The following is a 16,491-nucleotide window of genomic DNA, read 5'->3' as shown; positions in this document are numbered from 1 at the left end:
CAGGAAGCAATACCGCTGGCGAAGTCCTTTCGGTCGTGCGGGACCGGCAGTGGGAATGCATCTGCACCACCGACCGCCAGCACTACTACTGGAGGATTTCCACCCAAATTGTGGCAGAAATCCTTCACTACTCAGAATATGGCAGTCTGAAGACTGCCAGCACTGGTGGTCCTTTGGCGCCTGTGACTTCGGCATTCTAAGTAAAAGACATCCGAAGTCAGATTACACACATTTGGGGGAAATAACAGGACTGTACATGTGAGAAGGATGGATTACTGTATCAAGGGAAGACCAATTCAACTAAGATAGTAGGCTGGCAGTTTACTTCATTATTCTAAAATTGCTGAGCATCCTGGAAGGTGGTTAGGAGATACTTTTGGTGATCAAGCTTACCTGCATATGTAAAACTATAGCTTCAGATGTGCTCTTGGTATGCTGAGATAAATAATTTCCATATTAAATCTGTGGGACTTCAGAGACATTATCCGTTTCTCCCAAGCATTAGCATACAATGTCAATTAATTTTATAGAAGGTTTTCTTAAAAGTCAATATTTGCACTGTAATTTTAGTAGCTGTAGACCAACTGGCTAAAATGATTGATTTTCAAGTCACTAGAAACTTGCAGATGTGAATGTTGCTGCAGGAACAATATAGAAACCCCCCACCCAATCACCTTCTCTGTCAAAAGTGTTGAACATGTTCAGGACTGTGCTGTCTTGACAGTCAGGAGAAGGAACTGGGATAGGGGTATTGCAGAAGGAACAGAGGAGATAGCACCAGGTTGTAGTCATACAATATGTCTTGTCAAATGAAGGCTCTCTCAGGCATTCTGAAGTCTCTCAGAAGTAACTGATCTTTTATACTAATACTAATGTTACTCTCTGCTTTTAAATTAATTTTAATTGCATGGAGATTTTTCTTTTGCATGGATTTCAAATAACTTGTCACTCTGCTTGTACTATTTTACAGAGACTGAAACGATATCAATGAATCACTCTAGCAAACAGTTACATTACATACACTCAATGTATCAATGACACAGTACCTTATCTTTATGTTGCTAAAGCTATACAAATTGAGGCACTGAAGAGAAACAAGGGTTGGATCAGGATTTGTAAAAAAGTCTGAAAAAACTCTAGATACAGTTGATAGAAATCAATTTAGATGGCAAGGCAGAGTTACATCATGTAAGTGGAAAGAGTAGTTTAAGATTACAACTGTAGTTTTACAATCTAAACATAAAAATGTAACTCTCCCTGGCCAATCACTAAACTGAGTCCTCTGAAGATAGGGCTGGAAGAAAATAAAAAGTTACAAGGATGCAAGGAAAGTGCTTGAAGAGTTCAAGAATGCAATGCAATTCTTTGAAGTGGCCCTACCACAGGAAGAAAACATCTGAGAAGTTAAACTTTGCATCTGACTTGAAGACGGTCTCATTTGGTGAGTGAAGAACACATGTGAGTAGCTAACTCCAGGCAGAGGAACACAGATGAATAGCAAAGCCCAAACAAAGGCTTCCTCTGATCAACAAGGAGGAAGATCAATCACCTAGCCATGCCCTGGACATCATAGGATGTGTGATCTTCAGATCATGCAGTAGATCCTCAATTCCTTGGAGTCTTGAATTCTGTGGCAGATCTTCAAATCCTGCATCAGAACAAAGTTTCCTTCTGAGGTCTGCCACTCATATGGGACATATTGGCACTGCTTTTGGGGTGCCTGTATGGGTCAGGATTGGCTGGGAGTCAAAACTGGGCGGAAAATATATGGCAGCCACAATCCTTGTTCACAAGTCTTCTTTCCCACAAGCAGAGCCAATAGACTGAATGTGAGTGCCCCAAGCAAGAGGGGAAACGGGTGCCCAGGACCAGAGGTGGATTAATTTGGGGGTGAGCATGTATAACAAGCCATGACCATCATATTATCACCAGAGCTACCAATGTCAAGTTACTTGCACAAATGTGTGCCCAACACATAATTTGACTACAGGAACTAACATCACAGGAAGATTTCAGTCTCACCAGTAATACCTCTCATAATTTTACATGAGCAAATTACCGTCTTGGATAAGGCTAATTAAATGGCTTACCCCTGGCCACCTTCCACAATATATGGCTTTCACCCAGTAAACAACGAAAAAGACCAAGGGCCTGATTACAACTTTGGAGGAAGGTGTTAATCTGTCCGAAATGTGACGGATATACCACCAGCCGTATTACGAGTCCATTATATCCTATGGAACTCGTAATACGGCTGGTGGTATATCCAGCACATTTGGGACGGACTAACACCTCCTCCAAAGTTGTAATCAGGCCCCAAGTTTGAAATTCCTTGACTGGTATAGCATTCTGCCATCCTGCTGCTAGGCACCATGCCCCATGCTCCAATTAACATAGTGAACACCTCTCTACACTAACAGAAATATGAACACAGCGGGATGTCTTAGGAGGCACTGGTGATGATCAATGCACCACCCATGAGTACAAGCCATGCTTCTTTCTTTTAGGTTTACTTGAGGCATCTAGTATGTTCTCATCTGGTGTCTTGGTATCATTACACCAGTAGGTATGTGATGTGCCATTTCTATGGTCAATAGGTATAACGAATAAAAAAAGACCATTATGAAAAGACAATGATAATATATCTCATGGTTACCATATCCAGGACTGACCAATTTAGAGCACAGAATAGTGTCCTCAGATAAGTTGACAGGAGACTTCCCAGAGGCAGCAATCTGTTAGCAGGACTTTAAGTCCCTTGCACCACAGCCATCACTTCTCTAGTCTTAACACTTAGCTTATAGTAAAAGATCGTCTTCTATGCCACTCCTGTGGAGGCAGCATTACCACATTTGTGTTTGCCCATACAGCGTTTCAGTGGCTTTCTGAGAGTGTCAGCACAGAAGGGCCACAAACAGGGCTCTTCATGTGCTTGAAAAATGCCATTCCTCAGAAAACCTAGATGTGACTAGTTTTAAGATTTTTCCTATCCTAGATAGTAGATTTCCCAGTATTTGTTGTCTGAAGTTCACAAACCAAGACGGTGCTAACATTTTATTCTGTGATCCTATCACCTGGTTTAACCATATGCGAGGAGACTTGGTCCTGAGCTGAATATCTTATAGCACACTCAAAAATGGAGTGAAGTGCAGTGTTGAAAGTCATAAAGCAGATACGCCTGGCCGCAAGGTGACTGTGAAGAGCTTGAAAAACTCCCATCCTCCCAATCCTAATCCTCCCATTCCACTCTGCAGCCTTTAACATTGTGACCATTAAGCAATGGTTCACATCTTTAAAACAAATATGGACAACTTCAGTACAGCTGAAGGAAAATTATTATTTTTGCATGATCACCCCCATTTTTCTGGACTGATGCTGCTTGTTTTTTAACTGAGTACACTGGGATTATGCTCACTAGGCCCCATTGTGTTTGCTCGGAACCCTAAAATCTATTGAAATTGGCAATACTTCTAATTGACAAAATTACCTTACTCTATGTCCCTAGTATATGTTTAAGAGGCTGGCCCTCTATGTAGTGTGTAAAGCAAGGCACACTGTGCAGGGGGTCCAGTCAACCACATGTTGGTATACAGAGGTAAAAACTAGACTACCTAATGCTCTAATTTTTATGATAGCTTGGCCAAGAAGTTAGGCTAATCTTGGAGAAGTGCAAAGCATTGTTGTACTCACAATATCAATAAGTTGAGGCACACACTCTAAAGAATAACTTGAGACCAATTAACAAAAATACTTTGGATTGTTATAAAGCTTTAAAGACGAAGATCATCAACATTTGGTAAGTACTTTTTGAGTAATGAATATTAAAAGTTTTAATAAAGTTGGTCTTGTGCTTAATTACGCACTATAGGAATCAATGAATAAATACTTTGAAAATTCATAGTAAATCAGGCAATCTGTTTACCAATGCCTCCTTTTGCAGGTAGTTTGAGGTCGTTGTTGGGTACTCTGGACCAGCTGGAGAAGTTCAGGCAACTCCCGGTTCCGGTGGGAGCAGCTGCAGAAACTCAATGGAGCTGGTGCCAGACCACTTCAGGGACCACTTGGAAAAGCGCTGCAGAGGTGGACTTAAAGGTAAGTCCAGTTGGTCCCCTTGAAGTGTCGAGGTCGCAAGGGGTGTGGGACCTATAAAGCACAGTTGGACCTTTGTTGCAGGACACAGAGCAGCTGCGTGCAAAGTGAATCTGTGAGCCAGGAGTTGTGCGCAAAGGTGCCCTTGGAAGCAGGAGGTAGGTTACTTTGAGGGTCGCTTGCAGGTCAGCAGGGGCACTCTGGTAGGAGGTCCAAGTTGTTCCTGAAGTTACTCGACTGTGGCTTCCTCCTGATTCTTTTTTAGTCTGTAATGCAATGTCCTTCTGGGTGTCTGATGTGAGGTGACCAGTACCTGGTCTGGCCACTGGTGATTGCAGTGCCACAAAACTTGGCACACTGGTAAGTTTCTTCCTCATAGTCTGATGGGTGAAGTTTGGTCTGGCTGCACTAACAGGCCTGTGGCATTAGTGCCCCTAGACGTGGATGGGAATTTTAGCTGGAGAAGGGTGGTAGTCGGTGGAGACCTCCCCCTTCATTGTCTCCTTGGAAATGACCACCCAGAGGTTGGTCAGAGCCCAAGATAGGAACTGGTCCAGTGCCAGTCCTTCCCAGGGGGTCTTGAGGTGCTGCCCCTGCAGTAACTACAAGTGGCCCGCAGAAGAACAAGAGGAGAAAACAGTGCAGGAAAGGTGGACAACCTTTAGCCAAGGTTCCAGTAAGCAAATGAGTTTCTGCTCCAGTAGGCGAGAACTCCAAAGGTGGCACTGATAAAGTCCAAACTGACCCACAAGAAGTCCTGACTAGTCAGGCAACTGTTAAGAATAAGTGGGTGGCTCCTCAGCTAACAGAAGAAAGACTTGAAGAAGGGTGTTCACTACAAGAAGAAGCAACCCCCTACTGTATCACAGCAGACAGGCACCCTGAACCAAAAGAAGCCTGTAACTTAGCCCCTTCCCTTGTTGGTGAAAAGCTAAAGGTGTGGTTCTGGGCACTGACAGCTGCCAGTGGCCTCTGCTGGGTGTTAGCTTTTATGGCTGCACTAGCCTTGGCATGGTGGTCTGACCCCATGTCAAATAGCAAGGTAGGCCCCCTGACCCTGTTGGTTATGATGGGGTTACCGAGCTATGGGTAACCTCTTTGGGTAAGCTACGGGTGACCCTGGCTAAGATACGATTAGCAGAGGTGGATACCTCTAGCCCCAAGATAAAAAGATTGGGTGAAGACACTAAAAACACAGACAGATGCAATTCAGACTGGGTCCTATCACTGTGGAAATGGGTCAGTTCCCCAGAGGGAATGACCTGAACAAGAGGATGTAAGGCAGAGTAGGCCCTACAACAAAACAGCCTGTTTTCCCTACTTTTCCTCGCCTGACAGACTAGGAAGACTCTCCCAGCTTTGGCTGAGTCTCCTGGCCTGTGGGTTGGAGGGGGGGGGGGGGTCTTGTGTAGAAAAATGGCTCCTTGTTGCAGTTACCCCAAACTTTTTGCCTAATATTGATGCTGACTTGACTGAGAGCATGCTGAGACCCTGCTAACCAGTCCCCAGCACCAGTGTTCTTTCTTTAAAAATGTACCATTGTTTCCACAATTGGCACGCCCCTGTCACACAGATAAGTCCCTTGTAAAAGGTACCAGTGGTACCAAGGGCCCTGTGACCATGAAAGACACTAAGGGCTGCAGCATGGGTTGTGCCACCCTAAGGGACACCTCACCTAACACATGCACACTGCCATTGCAGATTGTGTGTGTTGGTGGGGAGAAAAAGGCAAAGTCAACACGGCATCCCTCTGAGGATGCCATGTGCACAAAATACTGCCCGTGGCATAGGTAAGTCACCCCTCTAGCAGGCCTTAAATCCCTAAGGCAGGGTGCACTATACCACAGGTGAGGGCATATCTCTATGAGCAATATGCCACCACAGTGTCTAAGCCTATTCTTAGAAATTGTAAGTGCAGTGTGGCCACATTAAGTATATGGTCTGGGAGTTTGTCAAAACGAACTTCACAGTTCCATAATGGCTACACTGAACACTGGGAAATTTGCTATCAAACTTCTCAAAATAATAAACCCACACTGATGCCAGTGTGGAATTTATTAAGAAATGCACACAGAAGTCATCTTAGAGATGCCCTCTGTATTTTACCCAATCCTACAGTGCAGGAATGACTGGTCTGTGCCTGTCTGCCACTGACAGAGGAGTTTCTGACCCCCTGGGGGAACAGTCTTTGTGCTCTCTGAGGCCAGAAACAAAGCCTGCACTGGGTGGAGGTGCTTCACACCTCCCCCCTGCAGGAACTGTAACATCTAGCAATGAGCCTCAAGGGCTCAGGCTTCATGTTACAATGCCCCAGGGCACTCCAGCTAGTGGAGAGGCCCACCCCCCAGACACAGCCCCTACTTTTGGCTGCAGGTCTGGGGAGATAATGAGAAAAACAAGGAGGAGTCACCCCCTCAGCCAGGTCTACCCTTAAGGTAACTAGAGCTGAAGTGACCCCCTCCTTGGAAAATCCTCCATCTTGTTTTGGCGGATTTGGCCCAATAGGGATAGGGATGTGCTCCCCTTCCCAAAGGGAGGGAGCACAAGGAGTGTGTATCTACCCTCAAGGACAGTGGCCATTGGCTACTGCCCTGGGACACTAACACACCCCCAACTTCAGTATTTAGTGGTGACCCTGAACCCATGAAATCAGATTCCTGATGACCTACAAAGAAGAAGAACTGCTGATCTGAAAACCCCGCAGAGAAGAAGGAAGACGACAACTGCTTTGGCACCAGCCCTACCACCCTGTCTCCTGATTCAAAGAACCTTCACTGGCGATGCATCCTGCGGGCCCAGTGTCCTCTGCCGACTCAGAGGACTGCCCTGAAACTACAAAGGACCAAGAACTCCCGATGACTGTGGAACTGTCTACCTCAAGCAAAAAGAAACCATCTTTAAAGGGACTCTCACCTCACTCCAAAAGCGTGAGTCACTACCACTCTGCACCCGACGCCCCTGCCCAGTGTCCAGAGATACCAACGACCCTGAAAGGATCCCCAGTCCACCATGGGCTAACCTCTCTGCACCCCCATGATGACGCCTGCAGAGGGAATCCCGAGGACCCCCCTGACCACGACTGCCAGGAAAAAAGAAACCCGACTCCTGGAAGAAGCACTGCACCCACAGCCCCTAGTCTTGTGAAGAACCAACCACCAGTGCAGCAGTCACCAGCAGGCAGCCCTCACCCTTGCCCAGTCAGTGGCTGGCCCAAGAAGCCCCGCTGTGCCCTGCCTGCAATGTCTGAGTGACCCCAGGGTCCCTCCATTGATTTCAATTACAAACCCGATGCCTTGTTTGCCCACTGCACCAGGCCGCCTCTGTGTCGCTTAGGGTTTGCTTTGTGTGCCTACTTGGGACCCCCCCAGTGCTCTACTAAACCCCCCTGGTCTGCTCCCCGAGGTCACAGGTATTTACCTGCCAGCAGACTAGAACCAGAGCATCCCCTGTCTCCATAGGCGTCTATGTTTTTCGGGCCCCTCTTTGACCTCTGCACCTGACCGGCCCTGTGTTGCTGGTGCTAAGTGTTTGGGGTTGACTTGAACCCCCAACGGTGGGTTGCCGATGCCCAAGAGATTGAACTTGTAAGTGTTTTACTTACCACATTAATTTAACTGTACTTACCTCCCCCAGGAACTGTTGAATTTTGCTCTGTGTCCACTTCTAAAATAGCTTATTGCCATTTTATGCCAAACTGGGTACATTACTGTTTTGATTCAAAGTCCTATCTATACCTGTGCAAAGTACCTTATATTTAATCTACTTACCTGCAATTTGAATCTTGCGGTTCTAAAATAATATTTTTCTATATACAAACCTATTGGCCTGGAGTTGAGTCATTGAGTGTGTGTTCTCATTTATTACCTGTGTGTGTACAACAAATGCTTAACACTACCCTCTAATAAGCCTGACTGCTCGACCACACTACCACAAATAGAGCATTTGTATAATCTATTGTTGCCTCTGTCAAGCCTCTTGGGGAACCCCTGGACTCTGTGCACACTATCTCTCATTTTAAGATAGCATATACAGACCCAGCTTCCTACACATTCCCATACTGGAGACTTTTTTCCTTGATGGAACCAGTGGTGCTGTTAAAACAAAATCATAAAATGGATTTGTTTATCTCTCCTTGGGTTTGATAACTTGTTTTGAAGTGCCTTTAGCCTCACCCGTGAGATTTTAGTTCATTCAGAATGGTGTGAGTGCTCATTGTCATTAGTTTGAAAGAAATTATACTTTTTGGTGCATTACCTCTTCTGTTTTAAGACACACCAGTTTAGTTTATCTTAATAAACTTTATTTGGTTTATTTAAACCACGAAAAAGCACAACATAGATACATTAAACATAAAGTCTAAATTTTACACTAGAAAATGTATGTAATTCATGCATTGACTCAGTGTGCAAAAAGGTAAAATCACAAAACAAAAATCCATATTGTAATAGCCTATGCCACTCAGTAATCAAACGGAACATGATTAAAAGATGTCTAGCCCAAAAGCCTAGATCCCCTTATATACCATAATACTCATGAATATACAATCATGTAGTCAAAATGAGACATTCCTATGTAAATAATTCATACAGTGTCTCTTTGTATAAAACATAGCTTGGCATATGATCTAATTAGTTTTTATGCACCATTATGTTCATAAAAATGAAGTTAAAAGAGAATTATTTCATAAAATTATATGTGAGCGGGTAAGGTACTCTTATATAAAGATATTCATGCCATGCTACATACATCAACAAATGTATCTTTCAAACACGGCTTGAAATCAATTAAAACATAAAAAACATAATTAAGACATTACTTGCCCACCATATTCCAAATTCTTACAGCAGCCGGAATAAAATTATGCACTGTTATACAATCTAATTCCAATCACAACAATTGGAGGTATAATAAAGTTGGTCTTCATCTTCTAATATTTAGAAACCTTAGTAAGGGGATCAAAAACTGCTTTCATGGTACTGTATACAGTTTACGGAAAAAGAAGTACAGCATAGATTGTGCTGACGCTGAATCACATGGACATGGTGTAGGACCCCTGTCTCCCTGCATCCCTTTTGGATATTACACCAATAAATTAGTGAGATTAAATCTAAATCTGATCAGGTAAAATCTCTGATGATGAAATGCTGAAAGGTGCAAATAAGTTTCCATTTGATTTGTAGAAGTAATCATGTAATGTGTGGCCACACTTTTCTTACTCCTTAACCTCTCCAGGTTATTAAAAAATTCAAGTTTACCTAGCATATTAAATTGCTCTCTTATAGATGTCAGCCAGGCTATATTACAAGCCTTGTTGTGCTGGAGACAATTGGTGATGATATTCTAATTAAGCAGGGTCTCTGGCTTCATCGTAAACACAACTATAATATGAGTGGAGCTAGTTTAACAAGATCTTCCATGAACAGAATCCCTAATTCCAGGTGGCATGAATGAGTCAGGACATTAGTAGGCACAGACAATAATCTTTCAAAAAATGTGTTCTCACTAACTTGTGCATGATAACCTGAAAATTGATTCTATAGATTTCTTTGCTCTTAAAAGATGTGACTAACTACTTTGACTGTCAAATGGAACCCTCAAATATATAAAGATGGGAACATGCACAAGTTTTAACCCATTAATGTCATGCACCATCAAATTGCTTGGTGATCGCTCGCACATCATAGTGTACATCTTTGTAATATTGGTTGAAAGCCAAAGCCTACTCATAAACAGAAAAAATCTATTCAATAACCTCAATAGGCCCACCACTGTTCTGGATGATAAAACACAATCATCTGTGTATAGCAATGTAGAAAAACTTTTGGTTCCCTCTCTAGGCGTGTTGACCTCTACATATAATAGGGATGTCTCTAGGTTATTTATATAAAGGTAAAATAGGAAAGGCACCAGCATGCAACCTTGCATAACTGCACGCCTAAGCTTGATCGCTGTTGTACACTTACCATTTGGTCCATACCTAATATGCCTAGAGGCACCCTCATCTCATGAAGATGTCACAAGAAATGTAAGATTCCACTTCCATCTCCAACACTCTCGCCCACAGCTTCCCCCGGTCAACACAGTTGAATGCGGAACAAACGTCCATGAACCCTAAATATAGGAAGTCACTTCGTGCCTTTGTATATTTACTAATTATAAAATGTAGGTTAAAACATTGGTCTATTATCCCTAAGCCCTTTCTAAATCCACACTGAACTTCATAAAAAAATACCCTTTTCAGTGACCCAGTCTTCCAACCAATCTAGTAAAATCCTTCCCATTACCTTAGCAGTTGAATCAGTTGGAGAGATGGGCAGATACTAGCATGGATAGGCTCTGTCTCCTGTCTTGTAAAAAGGTACATTGATGGAGGTAGACCAGGACTTCAAGTAACCTTACTCACAGCACTTCTCAGAACATTTACTATCAGTGAGGCCCACAATTCTACATTATCTTTAAATAAATAAGTCAGCACACAATCTGGTCCTGGGGCCTTATTCCTGGGACTGTATTTAATAACTAATATTACTTCCTTCACACTGACTGGGGTCAGTTTGCTGCTACCCATAGGACCATCACTCAGAATTGGAATATAAGAGTGATCAGAGTCTATGCTATTATTATATACCTTGGAGAAGTGTTGAATCCATTTGAATTGGGCAATAACTGTATCTGTAGAAGTGTTAAGGCTGTTTCCAATAAAGGGAGCATTGATTGGTTTCCAGAAAAGTGATATGTCATTTCTGGAACTGGCCTCGTGGAATTTGTGCCAAACCTCCTGTCTTATGACTGCCTTTCTCTCTTTGATAGCCAGCATATATCACTTTCTATACAATCTCACTTAATCAATTTTTCTTGGGGTCCTCTTAAGAGCATTTATTAGGCATGGGTGGAGGAGCATGTGTCATCAAACCAATTCTTCTTCCTTACCTCCCCTGTGGCATTTTGGTAGACATACGTTGGGTGACAGTTCTGCATATCTCAATAAAAGTTGTAAGCATACCAGATGGTTCTGGCTCTTGAGTCAAACATATAATCATTGTCTGTTATCCACCACAATCTCCGTTAATAGATATCCCGGATCTATACTGGCACTTTTTCTCAGAATGCCTTTTTGTTACTGGTCTCTACGGGCAGGATCCAAACAATAGGTTTTCCAAAAGAATGGCTGATGGACAGCTTAAGTGATAGTGGGTAATGATCACTCAAACCATCTGTAGCATGGAAAAGTGATAACCCTACTGCCCCAATCTACTGAAGTAGCAACAAAGCAGAGACACCACTAATGTTGACGTTTTTACAGCATTACTTGATTTCATGGCCTTCTGAATATTTTGTAAATCTCAAATTCTTCAGCAACCTGAATACTCCATTGTCAACCTCTTCTTGACAATACCATTCAACCTGTATTTGAAGTCTGACTTCAGTATTTAAAATAAACTATTTCCATTGTAGCATGTGTTGCTCCCTTGTTGGATTTACAGTGTATTTCTCTGTCATTAGGCTGTTAAAAAGAACACCTTTTGTGGGGAAGGTGGGTCATTTGTTAGCATTAAGCCCAAGCATAAAATAATTCTAGATTTACTCCCAAAGATATAGACACATTTATGATTCATAACGTTTTGTACTGTGAGCATGTGTTATTTCCAGAAAAACTTGAGGTTACACCTAAGACTGTGACCATGAGAAATCTACTCCTAGAAAAAGATTTGTGAATCACTTCCACTCTTTTATAAAGGTGGAACACTTTTTTGCCATTCCAGGGAACTAAGGGCCTGATTACGAGTCTGTTGGTCACTAGACCGCCAGACCCCGGTGACGGTCTGGACCGCCATTGCTGTGGCAGTTTGACTGTCATATTACAACCCTGGTAGTCCAACCACCAGGGTTCCACCGGCTCTGTAGTGCACACTTTGCAGTCAGTGCGCATTAAGTGGGTGAGGGTGCCTGCAGCATTGCCATCGGCCTGATTACGAGTTGGCGACAGTGCTGCCGCCACCAGCCCACCGGGAAAGTCATAATGGGTCTAGTTGGGAGGTCTGACCGCTCTGCTGAATTTTTAGCCATCATGGATTTTGGAAGAACGGTGCTTTCTGGGACAGGAATAAGCCACACTTTGGAGGAAGTGGCTATGCATCTGGGTGTCACTCTGCATTCTATTGGTCTATTGAGCGCATTCACTGGACCTTTTAGGATTTGGCCAGGTGCATTGTGGACATTGTGGTCCAACTTGCCAAGGACCATCCAGGAGATTCCCGACCATTGGATTTGTGTTTTTGGACGCTTTGTACCTGTAAGAAGGACTTAAGAAACACCTCCTGAAGTTTGGAGACGTTTGAAGAATTTTGGTGAAGTTGGCGCTTTGTGTTATTAAGCACTAGAAAATGTGTATTGTTTAAAAAGTCATATCTATAGTTCCCTACATTGGATTTTTATCATTTGGTGTCCATTTACTCATAAAAATATAACCTATTTTTATAAATAGCTGTGTGATTTTTATTGTGTGTTGTGTCTCTTTTATTTACTGTATTGGTGTTATTGAACATTTTACACTCTTGTCTCCTAAGTTAGACCTGCCTGCTTGGTTACAGCTACCAAGGGTTGAGCACGGGGCTAATTTACTGAAACCTTTACTGCGCCTATATTTGATTAGTGGCCTTATTGCCAGAGGTAGGTTCATACTTACCACTACCAATAACCCACTTTTTAACAACTGCTTACTAAAGTTACTTTCCAATGCCACTAGGTTATTTGTTGACTGTATTTAATCATTTACAATTATTTGTACAAGCTGTCCTATCCATCTCTCATCATAATAAAGGCTTATTTGATCAGAGCCAATGGCAAAACCACAGAGGTCCCATCATTTAATTTGGCAGTTGTAATTTTATAATTTGAAAGTGTACTTCCTGCAAGGTGAAAAAACTAGTCTCTCTGTCTTTCTCATTTTAACTACAGGGAAATTTAGAGAGGAATTCAAAGCAGCGTTTTCTTGTTGTTGCACTGCTGTTCACCATCATCAAGAAAAAGGACTTAACAGAGGGCGTGCGAGCACAGAAAGCCGGAAGTCGTTGACAACCCAGACCAGCAATTTTGATAACATTTCAAGACTCTCAGAGCATGTAGTACTGACCAGCATAAGCACCCTCCCTGTGAATGGCACTGGAGCTATTCACAACTGGTAATGCTGTGAACTATGAACTCATTTTGACCATGAATACCCTTTACGTTATGGAATGATCTGGATAGTTGCCAGTGAGACAAGTGTGTGGCTATCAGGGCAGACAGGTAAATCCAACCTGAGCTGATGGACAACTGGACCATTCCACATGAACATGGAAAGATGTTCTCCCGAGTGCTGCTTTGCGAATCTATTGTTATTATTGCAACTCTCATTCTTTCCTAGGAAAACGTGTGAATGAAAAATATGACCATGTTACGATACTGCTTTGTTACTTCTAATGATCCAAAAGATCTCTAGTTCTGACAGTACATTTTTACTAGCTACAACAAAATGTCCATAAGGGAAGGCAGCACCTACGGTACTGTTTAAATCACCAGCATGTGTTGAAAATATATTGAAAAAATGTTTACAAAGGGCTCTTAAGACTCACAGTCCCCCTATTGATAGAATAACTTTATTTAAACGAGACACAGAAAGGTTGATGTACATTTTGTTAATATTTTGTGTACATTTATTTTACTTTTTATTTAAGTTCAAAGACTAAATGAAAGGCATGCAAACAAATAAATTACAACTTGGATTTTGAATTTGGAAGCGGTTCTCTGGGTGTGTCAATTTATTGTAATTGTCACTGATTGTAGAGGTTGATTTAGAATATAGTCATCTGAGTTTCAGATCAATATTTTATACGAAATTCGCACATTATTTTTTTATCCTATTCCTACATCGTTCCCTCATTTTTCCTCACTGCATTTGAACGTTCTTGTCTTTCAACTATTGGGTTTTATGATTTTATTCCCGACCACTCGGTAAACACAGATGCCGAACAATATTTGATCTAATGATAATTTTTTCGGAAAAATGACACAAAATAACCTGTTGAAAAACATTTGACGTGTTAGTAACCCAAATGTATTAATTCATTGAAACCTGTGTAATATTTGTTAACCCCTTAGATTCTGGGCCTCCAACCCCCCCAGAGCGGAGCCATTTTTGGTTATTTGGATTAGTTCATGCTTAGGCCTTCATAACTTTTTGTTCACATAAGCTATCTACGCCAAATTTGAATCCTTTTTTTCCAACATCCTAGGGATTCTAAAAGGTACCCAGAGTGGGTGGCTTCTCTCTGGAGGAGATGAAGTAATTAGCCAAATTACAACGACAATTTCGGATTTTCCCCAAAAATGGGAAAAAAGTGCTGAAAAAGAAAGCGTGTGTCATTTGTTAGCATTAAGCCCGAGCATAAAATAATTCTAGATTTACTCCCAATGATATAGACACATTTAGGATTCATAACTTTTTGCACTGTGAGAATGTGTTATTCCCAGAAAAAATTGAGGTTACACCTAAGACTGTGACCACGAGAAAGCTACTCCTAGAAAAAGATTTGTGAATCACTTCCACTCGTTTATAAAGGTGGAACACTTTTTTGCCATTCCAGGGAACTGAGGGCCTGATTACCAGTCTGTTGGTCACTAGACCGCCAGACTTGCGGTGGCGGTCTGGACCGCCATTGCTGTGGAAGTTTGACTGCCATATTACAACCCTGGTAGTCCAACCGCCAGGGTTCAACCGGCTCTGTTGTGCCCAATTTGCAGGCAGTGCGCATTAAGTGGGTGAGGGTGCCCCCTGCGGCCTGCAGCATTGCCGTCGGCTGGATTACGAGTCGGCAACAGTGCTGCCGCCACCAGCCCACCGTGAAAGTAATAATGGGTGTAGTTAGGAGGTCTGACCTCTCTGCTGAATTTTTTAGCCATCATGGATTTTGGAAGAACGGTGCTTTCTGGGACAGGAATAAGCCACACTTTGGATTCTGGGTGAAGGAAAACTGGTGAGAGCCACGCAAGTCCTGCACCCTTGGACTCCCCTGCTACTAGTATGTTAAAGTTAATCCACCAGTCACACTGGTTGGTTTTAGCACCTCCAGAAATTATGGTTTCAAAGCATGAATACTTATCAAAGTATCTGAATATTGAAACCAGGCCTTATGAAGGTGGGCCATAAAGCTACGTCCAGGCACCAACCTCTTTATGGTCCATTCACATGCCATTCACGCACAACGAACAACCCTTTCATACCGCCGGCCACGGGCCCAATCCAACCAATCACTGCACTAACATTAACTTACCGCTTCCAGACAAGGGCCCATCACATTTATACGCCACAGGACGGAATACATTTGACTACATTTTACCACCTGTCATGTAACCTCCTCCTTCTTCCTGAACATTACCGAAGGCATGCGTAACAAACCTTTACTAATGACTCCCATGATAGCCACCTGAGGCTCAGGAAGACGTTTTTCATGTGTCTTTACTGTACTCACTGTGTTAAATCCAACTCCTTCTAGTTTGTGGATGCAAGCTGGGGGTGTCACAGTATGCAGTACAAAGCTATTCCTCGAACTGAGTGAGCATATCTACCTTTGAAACTAAGGGAGACATTCTGGGGAATTCTTACGATGTTCCCTAAAGAGAAGGTCATAGGCTATGAAAAAGGGCAGTGTTTGGCACACATGGGATTCCGAGTCTACAATATCATGTGCAGTGCTGTGACTGTAATGCACTTATCATACAGCAAACTGAACATCTACTATGTTCTGATGGAGGATGAACATGAAAGGCAGGTCAAACACTGACCCATACGTGTCATTGTCCTGCAGTGCTGGGATGGCAGTAATGTGTTTGAATCCATAGGTGTAGATGATGTACATCTATACTACCTTTACTATCTGCTGTCTACCTGTGCAATATCCCTGGGAAGGCACACCTACCAGAAGCTTTCTTTACCCATTCATGTCTTTGTTCTCATCAGAGACCTAACTAATCCTGTGTAATTGCCAAGAAAACCTATACTAGTTTGTGGATGCAAGTTGGGGGTGTCCAAGTATGCCCTGGGAGGCCTATTCCTCGAAATGAGCGAGCATATCTACAGTTGAAACTAAGGCAGACATGCTGGTGAAGAAATCCTAAGGTCTCTAAAGTTAAAAATGCAAACAAATATCCTGTGGGACTCATCCACCAATACTTCTACTTTTGCTTTGAAAGTGAAGCTACAAATTGACTTTGCACACTTTCCAACAAGTAGAAATGTTGGTAAATATGTCCAACAGGACATTTGTTTGACTTATTACCCTTACTCTGGTTCTCGTTGGCAATCATGGTGGTCCTTGTGTGGCATACATAAGTTCCCTAACAAGCACTTCAAAATTCAGTCAT

The 16,491-nt window shown here is 42.7% G+C and overlaps 1 protein-coding gene across 1 annotated transcript in view; it reads left to right on the top strand.

The window, feature by feature from the left end:
• The window catches only part of HCRTR2 (hypocretin receptor 2), an 818,959-nt gene extending 805,095 nt beyond the window's left edge, over positions 1 to 13,864 (top strand). Inside the window, exon 7 of the mRNA XM_069236773.1 lies at positions 13,048 to 13,864. Within this exon, the coding sequence (XP_069092874.1) occupies positions 13,048 to 13,274 (227 nt within the window). The 3' untranslated portion in view covers positions 13,275 to 13,864. The remainder of the gene's footprint in view (positions 1 to 13,047) is intronic.
• The last annotated feature ends 2,627 nt before the right edge of the window (positions 13,865 to 16,491 follow it).

Source organism: Pleurodeles waltl, chromosome 5, assembly GCF_031143425.1.
Source record: "Pleurodeles waltl isolate 20211129_DDA chromosome 5, aPleWal1.hap1.20221129, whole genome shotgun sequence".
In the NCBI taxonomy this organism is placed as follows: domain Eukaryota; kingdom Metazoa; phylum Chordata; class Amphibia; order Caudata; family Salamandridae; genus Pleurodeles; species Pleurodeles waltl.
Note: the sequence above shows the minus strand (reverse complement) of the source record. Positions and strands in the feature narration are given on the sequence as shown.